Genomic DNA, 17,190 nt, shown 5'->3' with positions numbered 1-17,190 from the left:
CTTTATAGTCCTTGTACAGCATTAATAAGGCAAAAAGAAAAGCAAACGAGAATGCAGGCTCATGGGTGGAACCCACCTGGCTTGCGTAGAAATGACCGATGATTTTGACGATAACCTGGTCCTGTTCATCAGGAGTCTGCTCTCTGGGAACCACAACTTCAGCAGCCGTGAGGTTCTGAAGCTCGTTTACCTACCAGGGGACATTTAACAAGCTCAGCATCTTGTAACCTTACTTTGTGGGCTGCTTGCTTAGGGGCCAAACTAATCAACCCTTCGGTCTAGGGAGAGAGAGAACATTTAAAAAGTAATTTCTGCAATGTGACCCAAAAGACATTAAAGCAAAAGTTAGTGCACTGACTTTTTTAGGCTACTTGGGCAGTAAATATATCATTTTCCTTCACTCTCAGTTGATATTGAGATTACAGATCACCACCACCCTGAAACAGTACAGAAAATCTAATCCATGTTTTTCAAATCGAAAACAGAGTAAGTCAAGTCATGTGGTCCTTTGCATAAATTTTCCATTATTTTATCCTCTCTTTCTAGGGCTGTAATATTGCCAAATTCATTTAAAAAAGGGAAAGAAATGATAAATCGCAGACCGTTTTCCCTCCCTTTCCGATCACTCGGCCAGCGGCAGCTGCCGCCACTTTGATGTGCGTCTCTAGCTTCACCTCCTCCTTGGGCCCAAAGAAGTTCTCCTCCTTCAGCTTGCCATATATCCTGCCCTGAGCCTAGAACAAAGCACAAAACCACTCGCAAAATGGCACAGATGCTTTGTTAACCGCCGCTGAAAGACAAGCGGCCAATAAAGAAAAATCCTCAGAAATGGGCAAAATATGTGCCATGTTACCAATAGTCATTAAAATTTAGTACCTGTGTTTCTAGTGAGCATTTGATGGACACCAGTATTAGACGTTATTCAGTGTGAGGGCAAAGAGTGCAATAGTGGCAGCCACACTGCGGACAAATAAATGCCAAGGTGAGCATACCTTAAATTGAGCCTCAGGTGGGCCAGTCACAATCACCATGCGCATTTTGGAATCAGGGGTCTCTGCTGGTGCAATCTGAAGAGGAGAAACATTAAAATGATCAGGTTTCAGGTCTTTCTTTGTGTGCGCGCATTTCTTTTTTTTTTTTTAGCAAGATTTGTTAAAACCTATAGCTAAAAAGGAGTTGGCATCAACATGCTAAACTCTGCCCAAGGCTGTTTGTGGAAGCTGAGCTGAGCAAGCACAGTCTGCCTTGGTCTTGGTCACTACGCTCGTACTGATGTCTGGCCTGTGGAATCTTCAGAACAGGCAGTTTTAATTAAGCTACACAGATTGCAAGAGAGTTCTCATGCATTACTGAGGTCTTCATGCAACTAGCAAAAGTGGTTAATAACAGTGCTCTATTGTCACACAGGCTCACCTTAATGGAGGCCCCAGCGAAGCGGCTCAGCTGTTTGATGTGCTGGCCCTTCTTGCCGATGATGGCTCCCACTGCTTGTGCTGGGATGTACACATGCACCGTCTCTTGCTCGGGTGCCTGCATGGGGCAAGTGCATATGCTCACGAGTCAAGTCATGCAACTTACTTGTCCATATGCTGCACAAAGGCCTAGCAGAACCTTCACATCTACTGCAGAACACACAGTCTGTTCTGGACTGGCAGGCTGAATGGGCTCAAAGTAATAGGGCTGACCAAAGCTTGGTCTCCCCATACATCCAGTGGACCAAACACGGCCCAGATACATTAATTGCTTTCTGCAAGGTGTTATGAATTCAAACATTACAACCACTTCTACATCCTCCAAGTTGCACGTTTTACCCCAAAAGAGCCGTAGGGGGCACCCAGTCCAGGGTTTCCAGGGGGAGGAGGTGGCATGGAGGACGAGGGAGGGAACAGGCCGAGAGCTCCCAGGTTCAGGCCAGGGATTAGGTGTGTCTGTTGCTGGAAGAGGGACGAGAAGGGACATCTGAATGGAGGAGTGTACATGCTCCAACAGTGGTGCCCACAGACTACAAATACCCCCCCCCTTCTTGCTTTCTTTCTCTTTCTCTCTCTCTCTCTCTCTCTCATTCTCTCTCTCACACACACACACACACACACACACACACACACACACACACACACACACACACACACACACACTTACATTCATGGCAGCAATGTCATTATCATAGGCCTCTCGCACTTTCTTCATGATCTCCTGCTCAGCCAGACAGCAAGCCTCAATGGCACCCTTCACTGTGATGGTCCTCTCGGGGTTATAGAGTGTCAGGTCCTGCAACCTGCTCCGAGAATACAATGCACACCTCTCAGAAACGCATGTGCAAGCCTCTGAGACGTGCTCAAGCATGACGACGGGCAGATAGCCCCGCCCCTCGCGAACACACTCACGGAGAGATGGTGATCTTGGTGTCAGTATCCTGCTCCACTTTCTTCAGGTTGCGGCCTTCTTTGCCAATCAGACGGCCTACAAAGTTGTTGTGGGCGAGGATCTTCAGAGGCACCTCGTCAGCTCTGGCAATGGGGAGATGGCCATGAGCAAGACTGATCTGAGAACAGTACCTCCCAGCAGCCCCTAATAACAATGTTACCACAGTTGGGCTTGCTCAGCTCAGCAATGCGTAGGGCATTACGTGCCATTGCATATGGTGTTTAAGAACTGAATAACTATTCTATGGAGTGGGCTCCATTAGATCAAAAGCTGATTCCGAAAAGCACTCTCCGTGACCTTGTGCTGCCTAATACATTTCACATGGAAGGCCAATGTTGTGGAAATAATGCCTTTTACTTAGCCAGCTGTAATGTTTTTCTTCTAACAAACAGAAAGCCCTCAGTAGAGGTCATATGGTTTCAAGGTCTCATTTTTTCCTAGCAAGAGAAAACTTCCCCTCTTCAATTTGACTGGAGAGGTTTCCTGAGCTGGGTTGGCAGGGCGAGCCGTCTGGCTAGATGTGGTGCTCACTCACGTCTTGGTGTCTTTGGCCTCCTGGTGCATGATGTCCAGGATCATGCGGCAGGCAGCTGAGCAGCCTTCAGGAGTCGAGTGGATGCTGATGGGCTTCTCGGCTGCACCGGCATTCTCCTTACGGTGCACATCAATCCTGACAGCGACAGAAGGCAAGCATTTCAGGGATGAGTCATGCAAGAACTCCAAATCCTGCTTGGCATGATGCATAATCTATTTAAATATGTTTACAGGTACTTGTAAAGTATCATTGCATAAGATGGCATCTTTACATGATCACCATCATCATCATGGACTCACTTGCTCTGGGTCTGCTTGGTGATATTGCGAATGGTGGCACCCTCCTTGCCGATAATTGCACCCACGTACTGGGTGGGCACAAGCAGACGCAAGGGGATATCAGCATGCTGGTGCTTGGAGGGCACCGAGGCGCCCGGGGAGCCCTGTCGGGCATTGGCACGCGGACCATAACCAGGGCGACGGCCATTGTCGGGGCCACGCTGGGAGTCAGCGTCTGAGCTCTCATCTGGTATATAGGACACGCGCAGGGCATTGTTCTCAAACGGGTACCCATTCAGCTTCTGGATGGCCCTGTAACAGTCAAACTGCATAATCAGGACACAACCAGGGATGATTTTGTCTTAAACCGGAAAAGGGACCACGGGGTCAAAGACACACTGCATAAATGCAGTAATGTAATGGAAGCACAACTCACAAGGCAAAGTGAGCAGCCAAGATGACAATAAATCTATTATGCAGATCACCACAGACAGGAATAGGACAGTCATGGAGTTTCATCCTTTTTGAACGTTTTTTGACTTAACGGTGACAGCTCAAGTTGAGATTCAATGAACCATCAAATAAAGGACTTTATTAACTCAAACTGGCAGTGCGATAATGCTGACATACCACTAGGAGTCACAGCTGAGCCACATAAACTCTAACTACACTTTAAAGTGCTGGGCTTCAAGACTCAGCGGGTGCACTGTGAGGAGCTTGAGTTGGGATTGGTTTACAACGTACATCTTCAAACTTCCACATTCCCACCTTCCCATTGCTATTACGTATGAAACTTCAATTTGTTTTCTGTTAAAAATGAATTCACACTGAACTGACTGCAGTAATGCATCCACAGCAGGTCAAATTCAGGTAGTGGGCTGAAAAGAAAAAAAAAAGTGGTCAAATGGCAAAGTTCACTTACTGTCTGGCTTGCTCCCTCGTCGCATAAGTGACATTGACCACAGCAGTCTCACTCTCTGTGTTAACTAGAGAGAGAGAGAGAGAGAGAGAGAGAGAAAAAAAAAAAACAGGTTTAACAGATTTTAAAATGCTTCATGTCTGAAATCTTGTGACATAAGTACGTGTATTGCTGGTGGGTCCATGAGGCACTGTGTGGGATTGTTTTGTACCTTGTTCACAGTTCTCTACAGTGCCATACTGGGCAAGCAGACCATCAAGCACCTGGATAAGATAAAAGGAGAAGTTGAATCATGTAAATTAAAAGCACCATTGAAACCACTGATGAAAAGCAGCAATGCTGAACCCTGTTATTTAGGCAGAACTGGAAAGAAAACCTACAGACAATAACTGCTACAGCTCTTCACTTTGGCCTTCCCCAAAATCAGGGCGTAACGAACAGCCCTCCGGATCCGCTTAAATCCAGCGCCCCCATGCCATCTGCGAGCGCCTGTCGCTCTCGTGTGGCTCAAAGAGGAAGTGCAGGCTGGCAGCAGCGTGGCCCAATGGAGGACGGCCAAGCGGAGTAAGACTCCGCCCAGCCAGAACAACAGCCTCTCACTACAGCAGCCATTAGAGGCAGCGTGCGCCATGCCACGCCCCGCACTTCACAGAGCTCATACACACCCACGCTTACATTCATATACAGGCACACAAACATCAACTGGACCACACTGCACCATTTCTTATTTTATCATAAATTAGATTAATAATCATCTTGAGGTTTTACTTCCTCAAATATGCTTCAAGAGCATAGGAACGTCGTTTAGGTCTGTCAGACAAGATACAGATGAAAAAAAGTACCAGAGTATTAGATTTAATCAAGAATCACAGAATTTCACATTAGAACATTAAAATGGCACTGAAGCTGCAACAAAATTTCTTTTCTTGTCGGAGGCAAGCAGAATCTGCCAGGCAGTTACCACTTTCTCAAAATCACTTTAAGCAGTTGAACATTCATCTCAATGGGGGTGGGGGTGGGGGGGTGCCCCTGTTTGGTGGTCATATTTAATTGAACATTTATCACAACAGATGCATTACATGTGTAGACGGCCTGATGCCAGGTTTAATTTCCCATTCCAAAATATATATTCCAAAAAGCTCAATTTCCAAATATTTTACTGAATTTAGACAATACTATATTTTAAGTTAGCAGAACATCTTTTAAGAAATACACGTTTGTGGAAATCAACTCTCTAGCCTACAAAGAGACCTGATGAAGCTCTAGAGTAACTCAGTTACTAAAAACAGGAGCAATCCATCTATAGGGATTTCATTTTATGACAAACTGGAGAACACAGATCAGTTCATTGGGTAATGAAGGCAGGCTCACCTCCCACTGTAAATGGGGTGGAATGTTCCTAATCTGAAGTTTTCTGGTCCTGTAATAAGAGACAGAAAAACTGGTTAGACAATTAAATGCATCAAAGCCCAATTATTCAAACGAATAAAAGGTTGTTCACACAAACCAAAATATTACACTTCAGAAGTGAAACATAAGCCAGTAAAGAAATATCAGTTAGGAAAGAAAAGGAGGTGGATTTTACAGACATTTTCAATGAGGTGATTGGACATATTCTTGCCTGTCACTGAAAGAAAGTGTTCAGAATTAAAGTTTTCACTGTATCTGTCATCCAGTCACATCTAGCTGCTCAGACTTGCATGAAAATTTGTCCAAATTGGTCTTCATTTTATAAAATGCATTCCACTACACCAGAAGGTTACAACTATGATCATTTAAGCAAATGACCCAACACTTGATGACATGGAAAATTAAACAAGAAAGAATTTAAGTATTTTGAGCAACAGATGACAAAGTGGTTTCAGACACATTTGAAGAATGCCAAAAAACCTTAATTCTTCCAGCATCAGGACTATTAATTAGCCTGCCACATTAATTAGTAGGCCCTGCTTAATTAAACACTGACGATCAGTTCTGCACAGTTGACTCCTGCCACTGAATTCTGCATGGATGCATGGCTACACCCTTGTTTCTCAATGTGAACACCATATAAAGACAGAGCGGTGCATCAGCTAGACTTCAGCGGTTGGGCTCAGTGTTCACCTGCTTTAGTCCTTTGCTCTGAAATGCAATGGCATGCACTGAATTCAATGCCCAATTTCCTAAAGAGCTCAACATTTCTCTAATGTCAGCAGCTGAATAAATACAAAGAGAAGCCAATGACATATCACCAAAAAAACCAAAACAAAAAACAACAACACACATTTCATACACAACTACACCCCCCCCCCACCGACCAAGAACTTTCAGGTATACTTGTACATGACTTCCATATATACGTGGGCGCACCTTGGGACAGGAAATAAACAAAATGGAAAGAAAAAGCTAATAGTTGCGCACGGAGCGCATGTATAAGTGAGCAGCTAATGCAGGGAAAGGAGGAAGCAGCTGGGGAACACTAGTCGGGTGTGTGTGCGCTCGCGCGCGAGTGTACCAGCGCGCAGAGTCTGCTGCATGTGGCAAGCATGAGCAGGGGGGAGAGGGAGCGAGCGGAGGGGGGGGTCAGCGAGTGGAGATTGAATGGGTATATTGAAACCGGACACTGACGACTGTAGTACACTGCCAGCTGCCCTGGAAGGCAATCAGCACATGAGAGGGAGGGAGGGAAAGGGAGGGAAGAAGGAGCAACAGAGAGACCGTCAGACACAAACATGATAAAGAAGCAAATAAAGAAAAACAGATAGGACCAGAGAGGGAGAGTGAAATCACCTTTCCAAACCTGTGGAAACCAATAAGCTGACGAGAAAAAAAAAAAAAAAAAAGGCAATAGCACACTATGATGCTGTCCATCGCCCACCGACACACAGTGTCCATCATGCCGGGCCATCGCAACACAGTGGCCTAAAGGTGAACTGGCAGCAGCACCATAATGCAACACTACAATTACAGGCTACATGCTTGGTGCTTTATAACCGTTTATCTGATGTTCAGGGGTGGAAAAAAAAAAGAGACTTTTCTCAACCCTTGCTGTTGCATGATGGTGCCTCCAGAGGGAGTCTTTGATCTGAGAGCCAGGGCAGAAGAACATGGAAGTTCATGCCAAAGGGTCCCCCCCTGCTCTCAAGTCTGGGAAACGGTTAAAAGCAGACACCCTTATGACCTCTGAACCTAGAAGGTCACACCCACTGGTTGAAGAATGGAGAGAACACCCTGCACCCCCTCATATCTGCTGGGCAATATAGCCAATCAGGTCACAAAAGATTCACCTAGGGCCAAAGAGATTAGACAATTTAAATCACTATAACTTGAGTGTGTGTCTTAGTTGAGGTTTTTTTGTATGCAAAACCAATTATCCAGACAGAAAAGCAGGAGCACTATTCTCATCTAGGATCAGGTCCTTTGAGGGTTTCTTCAAACAAGATGTCGGAGTTCATGATGTCGGCCATTTTGTTGGATTCTTTTCGCTCATGAGCCATGTGGTATCTACCTAATTAAATGCTTTCTTCGCCGTCTTTCCAAAAACACTCTTTCAGGACTCTATAGGTTTGGGGAAACTACAGTTGTCACGGGTAATGGTCCAACTTAACCATCTGATGTACAAGTCCCAAAACTGCTAGCCTGCTCTAGTGCTAAATCAATGGCACCCAGCTATACGCCTTTCCTATCCTGATGCTTCAGCGCGCACACACACACACACACACACACACACACACACACACACACACACGCGCGCGCGTGCGCGTCCCACCATGCCTTCAATTTCCAACAAACATTCCCCCTCCCTTCCACACACCCACCTACCCTTGTGAACCTTTTGCATCATAGGCCATCAGACCCAAAACATTTCTGATGCTTTAAGCTATAGGATAGTAATGGTGTGGTGACAAAAAAGATGGATGGGGTTTGGGAAGGGGGAGGACACTTGTTTTGTGTCCCTCCCTATTGTGTGGAGATGGGCGGCATGGGGGAGCCTTAATTACAATTTCAAAGCTAGATCTGCATGTTGCTTCCAGTACTGAATTGCCGTGGTCTTAAGTAAGCACGTTGAGGTGTGAGACAGAACCTGTTGAACACTACTAATCTTACAGGACAGAACCTGCCAGAAGAGCCTCAGTAAAGAGGCAACAGAGCAGACAGGAAGCAAGATGACCATGTCAGCCCACTTACAGTTGTGAAACAGAAGAAGCCAAAGAGTGTTTACTAACAGATATTCCTGAGAAAGATGGTGGGATATTGGAAGACAATAACTGAAGATAGAAGAGGGTGGGCGGTATTTCTCTGAAAGGCTCAAAGGTGAAGGCTCTTTAGAACACCCTGGAGTAAGAGAGTGAGATTCGTTCTACGGGGGATGGGGGTTATTCTGTGGTATTGTCCTATAGCACTGGGGGCAGAGTCAAGCACTGCATTTCAAAGGATCAGCCCTTTGTGCCTGGGCTAGTCAATGTTAAAGATCTGAAGTAGCATACAGCTCAAAGTAAGATACGTTTGCACAGATGAATAAAAATAAGGCTGAAGCGGAAGCCGAAGCGCGTGCACGTGCAACGCTTTATGGTCTGCCTATCCTCCACCATGCTGAGCATTCTGACAGCTCTCTCTTCAGCTCCCCAAGCCATCGTCACGGGGAGGGGAAAGAGAGAGAGAGAAAAAAAAGAAAAGAAAAAAAAAAAAAACCAGCGACGTGCCTCGTCAATGTTACGAGTGTTCAGCTCCCGCACACATGGCACAGGCATGCAGACACACGTGCGCGTGCGCACGCAAAGCCAACGCCTTTCATGTTACATGCCACATCCCACTCCTCCGCATACACATATACACTGCCGCTCTCAACATACAAAATGCATACACCCCAGCAAACATAAAGCCAAACAAAGCCACAAAGCAGGTGCATCACCGAGCAGCCGTTACAGAGGCCAGCTCCCCTGGAGACCCTCCTGCTGCTGAAAGCGCGGGAGCCGGCCTAGTGCATGATGGGACAGTCTCAGCTGATGTGATGTGGAGGAACCAACAGTTCACCCTCCCCCCACCCCCTTCAGAGCTGCAGACAATGAGACACATTCCATGCCTCGTAATTATAAACACACATTTAAACACAGCCGACACAAGAAGCACAATCATGCAACACCACACCCCATCCTGCTCCAAACACACACACACACACACACACACACACACACACACACAACACCTGACAAACCTGTCAATAAAAACTAAACAATTAGCAAACAGGTATCAGAATACACCTGACCACCCATCTACAGAGTGCTCCTCACTCCGCTTTGACTATAAGAAAATCCACCATGTACATAAGGAATGCAAATTGTTGTCCCCAAAACAAGAACCCCACAGACAGTCACCCATACAACCAGCAGGACAGAGCCATGTCCACACTGTTCTTGAGGAGCTGTAGGAGAGTCTTGGCAGGCTTGTGAATGTGTGTGTTTCACAACACTCCAACCCCCCCCCCCCTTCTTTTTTTAAGTAGACTCCGAGGATGCCTAACTGTATGTCCAAAAATGGAAACTGCACAGCTGTTGGAGCACCAAGTGTAATGTAGTGATATACTTTACAAGTGTAACGTAGTGATATACTTTACAAGTCCAAGGTCAATCATCCAGCAAAATGCAGTTCCTTTTAATAGCAAGGGATTTTTTTTTTAATTTTTTTTTTTGACAAGGTTTCATGCTGAAACAAGAGGATAAGCTTGTGGGTCTTATTTTCACACCACTCTTATTCAACTTCACAACAAGTCCTTTTTCCAAAGCATTTTTTCCCAGACAATTTAATGGAAAATAATTAACTGGCAAACCTTACAGGTCAGGCACATCTCACTGCAGAGATAAAAGACAATAAGAATACAGATCTGAATAGGTCAACATTCAGACATATTTCAGGGCAGACATTCTGGCTAGTTTATGTATAAGCTATATTTACTTGAATAAATAAATAGCTTCTTGTCTGCATTCTTAATGTGCTACTCTTGCTAAATGTCTCCCGCCAAGCACAAAAGTGACACATTGTGATGGACAATACACAAACAGATATCCCACAAAATCAAGAGCTTAGTTATTTAGAGAGGATAGTCCTGCAGAGAACAGCCTATTACAATCTACCATTATTGAATATACTGATAATTATTTCATCTCTACTAAAAATTCCATTAAAATGTATGTGAATGGATGTGAATGTAATATGAATGTAACAATGTAATAATAATAATAATAATAATAATAATGTCAAGGACTATGAAAAAATTGTTTAGCTCCCAAATTAAAAAAAATCACATGCACACAAAAAAAATAAAATAAAACAATTTAAAAGAGGCGCATACTAATTAACCATATGAGACCCATGATGGGTGATGGGTCAAACAGAAAGCATAGCACGCAGGAAGTATCCTAGACAAGAATCATGGTTAGCATAAAATCAACCTTTGCCTTGCCACTTCCTGTTGTTAGCTGGCTCTCATTCAACCAATTGGCAGCATAGTTGAAAGGTTAAGGGGAGGCGGCGGAAAAACGGCGGGAAGAAGGGAGAGGCGAGAGGAAGAAACAATGGACTTCCAGCCATAGGAGCGAACATTCCTGCTACAACTCTCCCCCAACACATGCACACGTATGCACAGAAAGAAACGGAGGCTGAGCACTAGAGCAAGATAAACAGAACTGCTTCCTCTCAGCATCCAATATAAAGCCACCTATCAAATGGAATAAAAACCAAAACACCTTTCGAATAGGCGAGTGTCATTTGAGGAGTTCAACTCAAAGCTTTAGGTGCGGCTGGTCTGGTCTACAAACGGGCTGCAAACAGCAAAGTTAAACAAGGGCTCCTCCCATTAATATGGTGGCAAATGTGGTGCTGAGTACTCCTGAGAGATCTGCAAAAAGCACCTCCGAGTAGAGGGGGGCCCCTTCTGCATCAATCTTTAAGCAGCTCTCCCTACCCAAACACTACTCTGAACAGGACAGACACTTCCAAAACAATTCTGGTTGTGTCATGTAGGAGCACCATCACCAATAACATGAAGCTCCAATTCAAATGTTGGTGAAACCCCCATAATAAAAGTAACCCAACTATGGGTCAAGATCTGTCCCTCTCTTATTTAAATAAAGATGGCTGTAGTCTCTGCCTTATAGTTTTCATGACAGTGGAATAGAAACAGCAAGGCTGCACTATCTTCAGCTTTAGCCAAACTAAAGGCCTGATTCTGGGACACTTCTTTTCCCCTCTTTAGTCTCTATTAGTAGTCAGACATATTTCAGAGGAGATATTCTGGCTGGTTTAGTATAATGCAAATTAGGGTCAATGAAAAGTGCATACTTATGACAAACACTGCCTACCGCGTGCTTTTACACTTTTGATTAAAATGAAAAATGTCCAAATTAGAAATTCAATATGTGAATATGATTAGTTAATTCATTTAAAATGATCTAAATAAACTACAATTCATTGACAGGAGTTACTGTGGTCAGCTATGACTGAGGCTTATATCTAAATAAGGCATATAGTGCTTTAGTTTGTTAAAAATAAAATGAAAAGTGAAAAATAACTTGCATGAATAACAAACTATTTTACATAATCTGTTCTACATACTGTGCGATTCATATTTACTGTATTTACTAAAACGATTTAGCACCCAAGAGAAAAACAAAAATGGCTCATTCATTGAACTGCTTGAGCAAATTCAAAAGAAAGCAAAAACCAACAGGTTTATCTAATAGAGATAACAGGCAGGGGGGCATGACTTTTGTGAATGGCTTGATAATGAGCTGATAAGTTGAGGTAGGAGAGTGGATGCACGCCTGAGCTGAGCAGTGTGCAGATCACCCCTGGCCTGGCAATGAGACCTCCTTAGAGAAGTCACAAATCCAGCTAACAGACTCCGGGAGGCTATGCAAGTATCCGATTGGAGGAACCCAGTAATGTCCCTAGTACATGTGGTAGACTGCAGGCTGACGGGGCTTGGTGGGGAGGAAAGTAGTGACCTCTTACAGTCTCCCCCCCCCCCCCAACCTAGCAGGGGTACATGGGAGAAACTCTAAGCTGATTACAACCTAGGTGGGCAAGGCCACCTTACACAGAGGCTCCTCAAGTCGATGAAATTGCTACCCCGAATCCTAGTTAAACAACTGGATCACAGTCCTCTTCAGGGGTGGGACAGAGGGGCCACACACACACACACACACACACACACACACACACACACACACACACACACACACACACACACACACACACACACACACACACACACACACACACACACACACCAGAGGGCCCCACGTATCAAACTTCGCAGTGCGAGTGCAGATCCAAGATCTGTGGCTTTGCATTTTACACCCTGAACACGGTTACACAGGCACTGAGGAGCAAATGTCAGATTAGTACTCTTCCTCTCTGAAGCTTTTCGCAGGGTTCTCTTCATGCTGAACAGCACGGAATGGTGCAGCAAAGGAGAGGCAACTTCAGCAGGTCTGGCTAGCATCCCCTCCCCCCTCTCTCTCCGCTCCCTCTCTCTCTCTCTCTCTCTGTGTGTGTTCACAGTACCTGATAGTGCCACCATCCCCCACTCAGCTCTGCTTTCTTTTCTTCACCCCACCCTACTAAGAGGTCAAAGGTTACTCTACAAGCTTGACAATCAAGGCATGGTGATGCAACATTAACCCTTTGCATGCCTGAAAGGGGAGAGAGAAATGGCGGGGCATAATCAGTGTCTTGCTTGCTCCGTCATATCCAAAAAAAATCATTGTGCACTACCAGGAAGAAAAGCACTATAGCTAGAAACACTAGCCATTTGCTGCTTGTTGGCATAACTGAACGATAGAGCTGGCCCTCTTTACCTGTTGAGTTAACAAACAGTTCTAAGACCACAAAAGATAAAAAGGTTATCCAATATCAGGCATGTGGAAATTTAAAACAACAACAACAACAACAACAACAACAACAACAACAACAACAACAGTTTGAGAACCACAGTCAAAAAACGTACAGACTTTTTTCCTCAATAGGTGTAGCCTGGAATGTTGTATAAAAAAAAAAAAAAAAAAAAAAAAAAGAAAGCATAGCTAGAGAGAGAAAATACTTTGACCTTCACAGAAATGGCAGTTAAATTCAGCAAAGTAGTAAGAAGCACCAGGAACACACAGCTTATGAGCTGAAAACATGTCTGCTGTAGTTCGAGCAACAACTCTATGCAAGATTTTCAACTTAAAAAAGACAACAAGCAAGACTAACATAAAATAGGAAAGATGAATAATTCCAAATCCCTCCCAACTGCCACACTAGGACGAAGAGGAGAGACACAACACATCTTTCCCTTCCATTCACACAATTGTGCCGTCATCCATCCTAGATTCGATTTGCTCGCATATTCAGAGAAAAAGGTATCAGTTTTGAAATGTTTTCTCCATAAACAGCTACCACTATGGGATAACTGAAATGAGACTTGTGGCCTCTGATCTGATTTGAAATTTTTCATAAATCTGAATTTAATCATTTAAGTCCACACATTTAATTTTAATTAAATTGAATGCGTTTTGCATTATATGCATCTGCATGCAAGGTTTTGGAACTTTGACAAAGCAAAAACATTAAAAACTCCACATGCATTTTAAACAGTTCTTCAAATTTACATTTAACTTTGACACTTCATTTAGGACCCTTCTGTAACCTAAAATTAATAGAAAACTAATATGGTGATTCTGAAACATATGATTACATTAGCCCTCATGAAATGCCCCAGAACTATTATTAAAAAATACAGAGGGGGGAAAAACTAGTTCAAAGTAAAAATAAATAAATAAAACAAATACTCTGCAAGCAAACCTGCCATAGCATAAAAAACACAGTTTTTAATTTATTACCAAATCATTTCTAACCCTGGCCTTGCATTATAACTATGCTGTAGGTTTGTTTTGAAAGTGTGGAAACTTAATATGACGTAAGAACGAATATATGCCTTGTGCTTCATGTAGTTTCCTATGTTTTTATTGCCTGTAATAAAGGTGACTAACTGAGGACCAATTTAGTTTTCCTAAGTCTCAAGACAATGTCCCAAAATTGAATCTGCAATTCAGTGGACAAAAATCTAATGTATGTGGAGGGTTGACTTTTGGTTTATTCGTTTCACTGAATTCAGTTTTAAAACCCTATATACAAAACACAGATCATAAAATTAAATATAAATTGATACACCTGTTCTGGAAATTCAAATGGTGAAATAAAAATGAATATTTCAAAAATTCAAGATTTAAAATGCCCTTACAGATCTCATTCCATACTGAGCTTCGTAATGACTCGCTGATAAAATCTTTAAGTGGATTAGCTACTACATAACAGTTGAGCTAGGCCCAGGTCCCATGCCTTATGTCCTCCTGCTGATTCCATGCAGACTGGTTGGGAGTCCTAGTTCCACAGTTCTTTCCTGTATTACTCTAAGTAGTTGAAAATAAAGTCAAGATGACTGTCAACATAAAACAATTTTACATATTCAACAAAGGACCATGCATTAAAATGAATTCTCTCACAAAACCAAAGTCATTATCCCATTCACCACCACAAACGTTTTTATGCTATTTTTAATTCAACATGCAAAAATATGAGTTATGGCTAAAACAAGTTGATTTAAGGAAGGAAAAAATATATACATTTTGAAATGCACTTGTGCCTATATGTGTGTGTGTGTGTGTGTGCACGTACGCATGTCTTGGATTCTAGGGACAACCATACATACTACTGCAGTCAAGTTACAATGAACACAGAGCATCCTCAGCTGAGGAATGCTTCTGAACTAGCAACCAGTGGGGGTGGCCAAAAAAAAAAAAAAAAAAGCACACACACACTACGGTCCTTTCCTGCATTATCATGTGAAACAGCTCCTCCCTCTCCCTCTATTTCTCTTTTGTCTTGGGAGCACTGGAATTTGGCAACATATGGTAGAGAGAGTGAGAGTTAGGAGAAAGATTTCCAGCTCATCTACTAATAGATTTGTGTGAGCAATTCTCAACCTTCCAACCTTACATCACAACATTTGACCCCAAAATGGGGGAATGTTCTGATGGTTTAAAGAGCAGGCCAAGATAGAGGTTGGGGTTACAGGCAAACAAAGGCACCACAGTTTATGCTGAGTTAGAGACGCCATGTTCCACCAAGGGAGAAGAGGGCTCTAGGACATAAAACTAAGTATTGTTAATTAAGTATTTTTAGGTATTGTTAATTACGAAAACAAATAATTATGTGATATTTACCATCACAGTGTATAACAACAAACACAAATGTACATGACTTAGCTTAAGAACAAAATGATTACATGTATGGATGGCATGACAAAGGGGCTGTCGAAATTGACGCTCTCACGAAATATATCGCTGTCCGTAATGATAATGAAAAAATTCCATCAAATTTTGATTTGTGATCTATGCCGATGCCACCAGATCCGTTGCACATGCATCGTGAAACCGAGTCAAGGGATGCATCTTGCGTGTAGAACATTTGCGTCTGTAGACGCTACGTATTGGAAGACTTGCGTATGTTGGTCTTCTCGGCGTTTCGTTTGTTTAAGCGTTTTCAAGGCTTGCTTTCCGTGCCGTGGGTGGTATGTGGAGTACATGTCGTTGCAAAACTTTTGTATCCTTTTATTGATATTAAGGGGACATACCCTCAGAATGGGTCAAAGTTCACATTTCGCTCCACTGCCTGTGAAGTCAGCACAAGATGGAAGCTGTGATGGTCTCCATTTTGTGACTCTGGGTAAGAACACGAGACGCTATGCCTGACTACTAAATGAGTCAGACTCCGATAAGCAGTTGTCTAAAATTGGGGGCGGCTTACTTTAAGCACAAAGTTGACTAATAGCCACAATCAATAAATTCTTCCATTCAGAATTATAAACTCTTCCGACCCAGAGAAAGCTCTGCACAGTTCTATAATTGGTGCAAGGGTAAAGTGTCATTAATAGAATAAGCATACATTTGGATATTTGTCTTATTTTGAAGCTGACCACATGCAATATTTAATAAATATAGTTAACTTTAAGACAACAACCAAGTAATACATTGAACAACAACAACAACAACAACAACAATACCATCTGCTCTCACGCGCCCGCACTCTCTCACGCGCCATTTCGAGAGCAACCGAGGTGGTAGAGCTAAAATGGCACTTTGCTCTTCCAGGCGCACAACTAAGTCATTTACTTTGCTATTCAGACGATTTCCGACGAAATTCTGGAATGCACGAAAAATAATTACTTTTGTTTATCTCAACATAGCAAACGGTATCTATATCAGCATCATTGTATGATAGTGGGTTGGTGAAAGGTACAAACTTAACGGATGACACTTATAACTGATACACAATCAAACATTAGGTCACTGTGCAACTCGTAATAGGTCTGCACCCACACCCTCAATTAAAATATGGCCCATCAATTAATCAAAGTCTTTTCATTAAAAACTCTAAAGAAGCTAGGTAAATTAAAAACCAACCCTGGAGTTAGGTTTATATAGCCATCATCACTACGGGCAAATAGCACACAACTGCGCTGCGCGTCCAAACGTCTAGTAGTAATAACTTAATTGAATAGATGGGTCACGATAATTAAAGCCATGTTATCCCGCATTACACAATCATGTGGGTCTCAGATTTATGACGGACAAGTGAAATAATTGACATTCTAGGCTGTTTTATTTCCATTTGAGAAGGCCATGGTGCTCTCGCACGAAAATCCCCGTAACATACCTTACACGTAGGTTACTGAATAGCTTTCTTTGGCGTACGTTGAGAAATCTACAAAGACCTGGTTCGAAAGGTGAATGGTAAAGAGAACACCCCATAAACGATCTTACTCGAGTGAAACGCCATAATCTGATTTCCCCACACTTCCACTTTATTATTGCCCTTATTACAGCACCGCTTTACTCGTAAACGTAGGGTGTTGTAAGCCTATTTGAGCCACAGATTACGCCTATAATAAGCCTACTTTTAACGCCTATCTTGAAGAATTCCGTCACAATTGCGAGAATGGAAATTGATGCATT

At 43.1% G+C, this 17,190-nt stretch overlaps 1 protein-coding gene across 3 annotated transcripts in view; it reads right to left on the bottom strand.

Moving 5' to 3' along the window:
* The window catches only part of igf2bp1 (insulin-like growth factor 2 mRNA binding protein 1), a 39,031-nt gene that overhangs the window by 6,116 nt on the left and 15,725 nt on the right, over window positions 1-17,190 (bottom strand). For all 3 annotated transcript variants that reach the window (XR_014122832.1, XR_014122831.1, XM_026998020.3), the window contains exons 3-14: window positions 5,528-5,576; window positions 4,368-4,419; window positions 4,160-4,223; window positions 3,259-3,549; window positions 2,960-3,094; window positions 2,385-2,507; window positions 2,140-2,275; window positions 1,812-1,934; window positions 1,414-1,530; window positions 993-1,067; window positions 603-734; window positions 77-190 (exon numbers count right to left, since the gene is read on the bottom strand). Coding sequence is in view for 1 of the 3 variants with exons in the window: in XM_026998020.3 (XP_026853821.2) it covers window positions 77-190; window positions 603-734; window positions 993-1,067; window positions 1,414-1,530; window positions 1,812-1,934; window positions 2,140-2,275; window positions 2,385-2,507; window positions 2,960-3,094; window positions 3,259-3,549; window positions 4,160-4,223; window positions 4,368-4,419; window positions 5,528-5,576 (1,411 nt within the window). In the remaining 2 variants the exon portion in view is untranslated. The remainder of the gene's footprint in view (window positions 1-76; window positions 191-602; window positions 735-992; window positions 1,068-1,413; window positions 1,531-1,811; window positions 1,935-2,139; window positions 2,276-2,384; window positions 2,508-2,959; window positions 3,095-3,258; window positions 3,550-4,159; window positions 4,224-4,367; window positions 4,420-5,527; window positions 5,577-17,190) is intronic.

This window comes from Electrophorus electricus, chromosome 3 (assembly GCF_041902795.1).
Source record: "Electrophorus electricus isolate QZ-2024a chromosome 3, ASM4190279v1, whole genome shotgun sequence".
NCBI lineage: Eukaryota > Metazoa > Chordata > Actinopteri > Gymnotiformes > Gymnotidae > Electrophorus > Electrophorus electricus.
Note: the sequence above shows the minus strand (reverse complement) of the source record. Positions and strands in the feature narration are given on the sequence as shown.